The following is a 9,733-nucleotide window of genomic DNA, read 5'->3' on the forward strand; positions in this document are numbered from 1 at the left end:
TGTTAGTTTCGTTTTGCCGAAAACATGATACTACACATGTAGTAGAGCAACGAATTGTCGTGAAATTTCGCATGAAACTTGGTAAAACCGCTACTGAAACTTATCTTTTATTAAAAGAAGTTTATGGCAATGAATGTTATTCACGTGCGCCAGTTTTTGAGTGGTTCCAAGATGGCCGAGAAGACGTCGGAGATGATGACCGCCCGGGTCGCCCTCACACGTCCAAAACGGATGAAAATATCGATTATAATTGATAAACATTACTACCGTGAGGTACTTGCTTAACTCCGTGAATGTGTAAGGAAAAAACGACCCAATTTGTGGAAAAACAAGTCATGGGTTCTCCACCAAGACAACACTGCGTTGTCTGTCAAGACGTTTCTAGCCAAGTACAACATCCCAGTTTTAGGCCATCCGCCTTATTCGCCTGACCTGACCCCATGTGACTATGGTCTGTTCCCTAAAGTCAAATCTGCATTAAAAAAAAAAGCGGCACGCGTCATGCAGGAGCTCACAGAAAAAGACTTCCAGCACTGTTTCGAACAATGGTAAATTCGCATGGAGCGTTGTAGGGATAGGGGAGTGGTGTATATTGAAGGTGATAATAACTAAATATGTATAAATTTAAAATAAAATGTTTTACAGCAATAGTCTCGTTATTTAATCGCCACACCTCGTAATATACCTCAATATCACAAATTTCGTCAAAACCATAGCAATACGCATAATAAATTCACAGCGGAAATGACGAATATATTCCCATTATGAAAACTGACTTTTTCAAACATACTTGATATTATTTCCTAACTTCATAGCCACACTTAACCGCAGCTTCATTTATTGTCGCCAAAAGTAGGTTAAAAAAAAAAAATTGCATCAAAATATTTATGTTTTTCTAGGATTTTGAATCGCCATAAAATTTATATAAAGTTTGGTGATAAACGATCTAGACTTTTAGACCTTTTTGAACAAATTATTGGAAAATTTGCTGAAAAGTAGAAAGTTCAATTGAGAAGGTCAAAAACACCAGTTCAGACTCGTTTAAAGAGCTCCAGATATAATCTCCCAACAGAAACTGACGAATGTATGAGTTATGTACCTTGCAAATGGTATAGAGTGGAACTAGCTTCTATGTATGTCCCAGCTCTTACTTTCAAGAGACTCGTGCAAAAGAATAAGGTGATTGGTCATAGCTAGAAACGAATCTTTGGCTGGGACTAAAAATAATAAATTGTCCTTAGATGTTCAACATTTTGGACACTTCTGGCAGACCTTTATCAGGTAGGGATGGAGTAGCATTTACAAGTAACGTCGAACACTTAAGAAAACTTATTATTTTGGGACGCAACCAACCATAGAAGTCTGTCATGTCCACGTTCTGGCAACTTCCTAATAAATTACAGGAAATATGATAAAAATTTTCTGCTAATTTCATTTCCAGTTTTCTGATATTCTTTCTACTCGGAATTTCGAGTAACAGTAGATTAGATTAGATTAGATTAAGTTTGGGTGGCCTCAAGGCCTGCGCCACCGCGACCCCTATGGATCTATTGTGGCTCCCCGACTTTAGAGCTCACCCTCCAGACCCGTCCGTTTAATCAGACTCTTAATTCTGGAGAGTGGCTCCTGGGTAAAGCTCTCAGGCCTTGGTTTTTCCTCCCCGAGAAGTAACATCCTTAGCCATACGAGCCCCTCACACTGACACAACACGTGTAGTGCAGTTTCTTCCTCTTCCTGACAGAACCTACAAAGGCTATCATCTGCCAGGCCCATGCGATGCATGTGCTTTCTGAGCCTGCAGTGGCCCGTTAATAGGCCTACAATTATCCTTATAGCCCCACGGCCTTGACGGATTAATTCTGCGGTCAGCCTCGGCGAGTAGCCTCTGATGAACTCCTTCGCCTGTCGCAGCCCAGTGGTAGCAAGCCACCACTCCTGAGCCTTACTCTGCACCCATGCACTGATGGCCGCAGACTTAACACATTTCGAAACCCCAAAGCAGGGCTCCGGGCCAACGAAGTGTCCCGCAGAGCCTTCCCGGGCCAATAAATCTGCCACTTCGTTCCCCTTGTGTCCTGAATGTCCAGGTACCCAAACTAGAAAGACCATATTCTGGTCACTAATTTCCTTCAGGGCACCCAGACAGTCCCAAACCAGCCTTGAATTGACCTGGTAGGAACTAATTGCCCGTAGAGCAGCCTGACTATCCGAGAAAATTACGACCTTAGAGTTAATAATTCTTCGCCCTTTAATCTCGGTAGCACAGAACCTAATTGCAGCTAGCTCAGCCTGAAAAACTGTAGCTAGTTTTCCTAGGCTAACCGAAAAGCTACATTTCGGTTTCGCCCCGTACACTCCCGCTCCTACTCCCTCCTCCAACTTGGAGCCATCTGTGTACCACATTGAATCTCCCACAACTGGGGGTCCACTTTTCCAAGCCTCCCGGTCCCCAATACAGACTTTGAAAGGCTTGTAGAAGTTATATTTGGGAGTCATAAAGTCCGAGGGCAGGCCCAGAATTGGGTCGGCCTCCAGCTCCTCATATAACTCTTGATACGCTCCTCCATGCCTAACGGTAATGGGGGCTTGTCCTGTCATAAGCCTAATGACAACGGCCTTTGCAACGCCTTGAATATATATGTGCAATGGGGGCAAATTTAATAAAACCTCCAAGGCCGCAGTAGGGGAAGTCCTCATGGCCCCAGTGACACTCAGGCAAACCAGCCTTTGAATACCACTGAGTGTTCGGATTCCCCCCACCTGCAAGGTTTTCGCCCACCACGCCACCGCCCCATGTGACACCATGGGTCTAACCACACTTTTATAGATCCAGAGCGTCATCCTAGGGCTTAATCCCCAACTTTTCCCACACAGCCTTTTGCAGCATCCTAAGGAAACCTTAGCCTTGTGGGAAATCATATTTATGTGTGAATTCCATGTAAGCCTTTTATCGAAGATAACCCCAAGATATTTGGCCTCCATGGACAGGGGGATAGTAACTCCCCCCAGAGTTGGTTGTTCCAATCCACCCAGATTCCTCCTCCTCGTGAAGGGAACAACCCTAGTTTTATGAGGATTGATGGAGAGACCTTCCGCTCTACTCCATCTATCCACAATATTAAGCGCTCTTTGCATGCGCCCCGAGACCGTATGAGCGAATCGTCCTTTAACCACTACTGCCAGGTCATCCGCGAAACCTAGACAATAGAAACTCTCCGCCCTCATTTTCGCTAAGAGATCATCCACCAGAATCGTCCACAGAAGGGGTGACAAAACTCCCCCCTGCGGGCAACCCCTCACCACTCTGACCTCTACCGAACAGTTATCCAACGTGGCCATAACAATGCGGCCTAATAGGTTAGACTTAATCCACTGACAGATGGTTGGCGCCAAGCCTCTCCTTGACAGGGCATCAATCAGCGACATAGCCGAGACATTATTAAAAGCCCCTTGTATGTCTAAAAAATGCGGCCATCGCAAATTCTTTGTCCTCTTGGGACTTTTGAAGTAGCCTATTAAAATCATCTAATGCAAGGTCCACAGACTTGCCTGCCTGATAGGCATATTGACGATCACTAAGGGGTTGAATTCTTAGGATTTCGTCCCGAATATGTCTGTCTAAAAGCCTTTCCAATGTTTTAAGCAGAAAGGACGACAGACTAATCGGTCTGAATGACTGCGGTGTTTGGTCCCCTAATCTCCCAACCTTAGGAAGGAACACGACCTTCACCCTTTGCCATACTTCAGGAATGAACCTCCAAGCCAAACAGCCTCTGAGGATTCTACACAGGAAGGGCATTAGCACCTCCCCTGCCTTTTGTAGAAAGGCTGGGTAAATTCCATCCGGCCCCGGGGATTTAAAGGGCTGGAACCTTGCGATCGCCCACCGCAGCCTATTTGGCTGAACGATGTGCGTCGCAATCCTCCAATCCGCTCTTGAAGGCCTTTTTGGCACCTCCGAGCTGACCTCTTCATAACCCGAGGCTGATAGTCGAGTGGACCCCGGAAAATGAGCACTCAAGAGTAATTCCGGGGTTTCCTCCATCGACTTAGTGTAGGTTCCATCATCTTTAGCCATGAAACCTACTCTGCCCGCAGTACCTTCTTTCGCCAAGACTCTATGTATTCTGGCGCATTCAGGGGTTTCTTTAATGTCCTCGCAGAATGACCGCCAGGCGCTTCGCTTGGCCTTCCTTATCTCCTTGTTGTACTGCGTCAGAGCTTGTCTATATGAGTCCCAGTCCTGGTTATGTTTGGCCTTATTGAACAGCCTTCTCACCTCTTTCCTCCTCTTTTCGAGGTGACTATTCCACCAGACTGTTTTCGACCTTTGTGGTCTGATCTTTTCCGGGCAGTTATCCTGATAGGCCTCTAATATCGCCTCATTAATATGGACCACTGCCTGTTCGATGCTCTCCGTCCTTCTAACATCAACCTTAAAGCTTGTTAGGGACTCTGTGAGCGCTTGAGTAAATCCCGCCCAGTGGGTTTCTCTAGGGCTTCGCAGCCTCTTGATAACCAGGGGCGGGACGCATATATCGAATCTGATATGCCTATGATCGGAACAAGACGGCTCGTTCGATACATGCCAATTAACTACGGTATTTGACATGCAACGCGTGGCTAGAGTTAAATCCAACACCTCCCTCCTAGTTGCAGTCACAAAAGTCGGGACTGATCCTATATTAGACACATGCAGCCCCTCACCAGAAATGAATTCTAAAAGTAACTTACCTCTGGCGTTGTCGTCGGTGCTCCCCCATGCAGTATTGTGTGCGTTGGCGTCACACCCCAGTATCAGCTGCAATCTCTCTCTCCGGCAGTGGGCAACAATGTCGCCTAACAGAGATGGAAGGCAGTCCTCATCACCGGGAAAATAGGCCGAGCAAACCACAAGTTTTCTTGGTCCTCCCTCGGTGATGATATTTAGAAGAGCTGTAACAAAATCTCCAGAGCATAGCTCCGGTATAAGTATACATCCAATTCCATACTTAAGCACTATACAGGCTCTGGGTCTACTAGCAGACTTGCTGTATAGTGTCTTCCCCAATTTGGGATTAAGACCCCGGACAAACCCCCCATGGTACCATGGCTCCTGCAGTAGGGCTAAATCTAGCCCCTCGCTGTCAAACCTCCTACACACCACGGCCGAAGCAGCCTTGGCGTGGTGAAGGTTTGCCTGCACCACTTTCAGCACCATGTTAAGCGTCCAAGGTGGGCGGGGCGACGTCTCGAGTTCCCGCGGCTCCCCCCCGTGTTTCAGCGGATCCTGACTCTTGCTCCTGGCCACTAGGCCTCTGGGGCAAGGGTCCGCTTCCACCCGGGAGTTCGCCCACGGAAACCTCCATCGCTTCCACCCTCTCTCCTTTGGGATATCCTACTCCCGCCGGTAATTCGGACAGAGCGGCACGGAGGGCCTCCATTTCCCCCTCCAGCCCACTCTGCCCCCCTGGCGTAGATTCTATTACAGGGTCTGTGGCTTCCAACATCAACCCCTCGAGTAACAGTAACGTCATTAATTAACCCCCTTCCTAAGAATCCTACATGAAGTTAATTAGGAAAATCAAACTAATGTAATAGTTCTAGATGTGTTTAGTGTACAAGGCGTTTAAAGACAAGTGGAACTATTTTAGGAAATATCCCTAAAAACTGTCAACTTATTTAGCAAAATGACAATTCAGATTTTTTAGTTAATTAGAATTTCCAAAAGACTAATAGACAATTGATCTAAACTGTCCCTAGTCAACAAAAGACTGATTTATACTATTATTTTAAAACCCATCTAGGTGTATGGAATAGAGCTATAGGGTTCAACCACACGCACCAATCTCTAAATAATTCAACCTTACAATCTAAAATTCTTGGATGGAAGCGCTCCTTTTTACGTCACTAATCTGACTGTATTACAGGGTGTCTCAAGCTATATGGATAACGACTTTTTCTCGGAAACTAAGATAGCTAGAAAAAAACTAAAAAATACGTGTTCCCTTAGTTTTTTGTTAGGAATCCAAATTTAATTTGTAAATTTTTTTCGGTGCTTCCAGAAGCGAGATACAGGCACCAACTTCATTTTCTCAAATAGGAAGGTGTGGTTTTTATTTAAGAAATAGATTCCTCTATTTTTAGTAAGAAACATTTACTTGAACAGTTTTTTTCTGTTAGCAATATTTTACAAGTTATGAATTAAAACATGATTCTTATGAGAAATTTCAAAATGATAATATTATAACAGTTTTTTGATAGAATAGGAAGAAAAGTACTATTTTATTATAAATTTTACTCCTCATTAATATTACAGATCATGCTCGAACTGGCCTCCACCATTAGAGATGCATAGACATGCTCTTTCCTGCCAATTGCCCCTTACTGCCAAAGAAATAGATTCGGCTTTAACCGAGTTACAGGCATCTATTATTCTCTGCTTTAGTTCATCTACAGATGCAATTCCGGCTTGATTCTGATGCACCTAGATTTAGAAATGCTTTTAGGTAAGCAGAAATAAGGAAAGAAAGAAAAAAGTTATGAATGATCACCTTGTTTTTCAGGTATCCCCAAAGGAAATAGTCCACTGAATCGCTCCCCGTGTCGATATAACACCATCAGGCATGTAAAGAGATATGTCGATAGGCAATTTGATGGGCGTGTTTTATTCGACAAAATGTCATAAAAGACAGTGGCCTCTTGATCTCCTCTCACAAACATAATTTGGCCCAATTTGTCTTTTATTGCCAGCAGCATTACTAAAGCTTCTAGTAAAAATTAATGTCAAATTTAAACATTCTGGTTTTTTCTATATTAATTTGTGGCGACCACACACTCCACCCATCTCTTAAATACAAACCTGTTTGAGATCAAAGGTTCTCAAAACAGATTTTTCCGCCGATAACAAAAGTTAGGAAATTTGGCGCGATTACAATATTTGCCTCATACTAAGAAAAAAATAATTAAATTATTTCGATTATTTGATAATCATATTACTTTGCAAAGAATGTAAAGCTGAAAGTCATGAATCCATAATGTATTCCAAAATTATTAAAATTAAGAATCAGTTTCAAGATGTAATTTTCATAATTGGGGAATGTAGATTCTGAATAAGAAGTTAATATTCTTGTTTACAATAACAATACTGGCGAATTGCTGGCCGAAATTATAAACTAATTTTAATATAAAGGTGAAATTAAATGGCGTAAATAAAGCGACTTTCACTCTGCCTTTTATAAATTACATTCAATTATCAGTTTTCAATAAAAGATTTTTAATTTAAGCTGGATCAAATTATATGACATTTTAATATGTTTGCCATAGAATTTTGAATATTCTAAATTTAGTGAATTGGTTCCTTTAGATAATATTTAATGGTAATAATAATTATCATAATCGAAGTAAGATTTACGGAGTTATTAGTATTAATAGCTCTGAGGGGGGCCTTACTCCCCTCCTACAAAGCTCAATACCTCTAAATGCAAATAATATTACTTAGGGGAGCTCTAACCCTATCATTCGGCCAAATTTTATCAAAACTGGCATAAAATTTACAGAGTTATTAGGGATAAACGTTTAAGAAGGGCCTTACTATACAGGGTGATCCATTTAAAACGCAACAATTGCTAATAACTTTTTTGGAAAGCGGAATTCCGAAAAAAACCCACGAAGTGAACTATATCTTTTTTTTTTTTGTCTAGTTTTCAAATTTTCCACCCCCGATGCTCTATCTTCATTATTTGCCGAGTTACAGCTATAAAACTGATCGGGGTTTCATAAAGACCACTGGTTTTGACAATGATTATGAAAGCTACATAAAAAAATTGTGAAAAATCACCGTTTCGATATCCCTAATATTTGTTGAGATATTTAAGATCAAAGTTACAATTTTATCTATTCATGATAGGTTTTCAATATTAATTTTCCACCAGAAATACACGTTTTGGGAGGTTCTCTGACTGCAAAAAATGTTATTTGTGACGCAAAGAACAAAAATATTAATAATTGAAGATTTTAAAAATTGTAGTGTAATGTAATGGTTGTGGGAGAATCAGGATAAATTTGTTTTATCATCAAATAAAAGCAACCATCACTTCATATTAATGCAAGACTTTTTGACCTATGATTACGGTAAGAATATCTTGCTAGGATGTTGGTCTAGTGGTCAAGTGGCCTCACATCCCTTGACATAACAAACCTTTACAACTCTACCCTGTCAGAGACTCTTTTAACATTATAAATCAGAAACTAAGACGAAAACTCACTACAGTACACTGACCAACTAATAGCTCTAACAGAAACTATCTTCAAACAAAATTACTTTGAACAGTAACTTTTACCTTGCTAATGTAAAATTATTTATAAAATATTTATGCAACATGTACGTTTGTTCCACAATTGAAGAAAGAATTCGGAGTAACATTTTACGCACGTTATGTAGACCATTTAACTAGACCACTTACTACTCATTCTCTAACTAGAAGTAGACTTAAGTAAATTATTTTCTTAACTAAACAGACATTGCCCTAACAGAAATTGACATTGTATCGTAAGTAACAAACATCGTTATACTAGGATTAGGTCTGTCCAATGCATTGAAATTGAAGAATATAGGAGTTATTTGATAAATATCTGACTCTAATCGTTTAACAAATAAAGGGAAATAAATAAAATCTTAAAAAGAACACTTTTAATTGCATTTTCATGCACTTTTGTGAGGTTTGCTCAGTTGTGTCGGTGTGTTTGGTACGGAATGACTTTAAACAGTGTACCAGAGTTATAGTTAATTTAGTCTTTCATACTGTTTTGGTGAATGGCTTTCTGATTGTATATTTCTACTCTTTCTGAGATGTCCGTAAGTCTTCATTTTTTCCTAGATGTATCGGTGTCATTGTGTTGTTCAAACTGTTCACTTGATCAGTGTTTTTGGTAATAAAGTTTGCGTAAGTTGTGTCGTCTGCACCTGCAGATATTTTCTTTGTATCTGTCATGAATAGCTAGGTTATCCTCCGATCAATGTAGGTACTATCATAGTCTGGATAAACTAGTTTGCACAAATGGTAACACTAAGCATCTGGAAACAATTCACTCTTGATTAACTTATCTAATTGAAATCATTTTTGAATGATAATAAAAATTGTATTTTTCAACAATTCAAGGGTAAGCCTAACTGCAATCATTTAGATAATTGCATGTAATTTATTATTAATGGGATTTACTCTTGATTTGTTGAAAAATACAATTTTTATTATCATTCAAAAATGATTTCAATTAGATAACCTAATCAAGGTTGAGTGGTCTCCAGACACTTAGTGTTACCACTAGTTGTAGCGAGATGTTCATGTATAGGAGTTCGCCCTGTTTTGCTCTTTTAAGGCTGCTCTACAACTGTAGAAAACAGCTGCCTTTTCAGCGCACTAAGTTCGGGTTTGCAGTCAACACAGTCCAAGTCGTGGACACCAAAACGTTGTTAAGGTTAAGGGGAGGAAGAATTGAAATACATTGCTAGAAACAATATTCTTGGATTTTTTTTTTTTTAATGAAAAGACAAAAGGGAAAAACACCTTTCAATTGCAGGCTGATTCTGAAGAACAAAATAATATTATATTGTATAAAATAATACCAAAAGTCCAAATATTTTGTAATTAAAAGTTCTGGAGGGAAGGGATGAGCTCAGTGGTTAGTGTTCTGGATTACCGGGTTCGAATCCAGTAGTTGGCCATTAGATTTTCTCATCCTAGGAGCTTCTTAC

The 9,733-nt window shown here is 40.7% G+C and overlaps 1 protein-coding gene across 1 annotated transcript in view; it reads right to left on the minus strand.

Moving 5' to 3' along the window:
* Nucleotides 1-7,445, minus strand: part of LOC141460211 (uncharacterized) — a 44,920-nt gene extending 37,475 nt beyond the window's left edge. The window contains exon 1 of the mRNA XM_074140002.1: nt 4,735-7,445. Within this exon, the coding sequence (XP_073996103.1) occupies nt 4,735-5,200 (466 nt within the window). The 5' untranslated portion in view covers nt 5,201-7,445. The remainder of the gene's footprint in view (nt 1-4,734) is intronic.
* Nucleotides 7,446-9,733: the final 2,288 nt, after the last annotated feature.

This window comes from Rhodnius prolixus, unplaced genomic scaffold (assembly GCF_049639745.1).
Source record: "Rhodnius prolixus isolate KJV_2025 unplaced genomic scaffold, Rpr scaffold_1, whole genome shotgun sequence".
NCBI lineage: Eukaryota > Metazoa > Arthropoda > Insecta > Hemiptera > Reduviidae > Rhodnius > Rhodnius prolixus.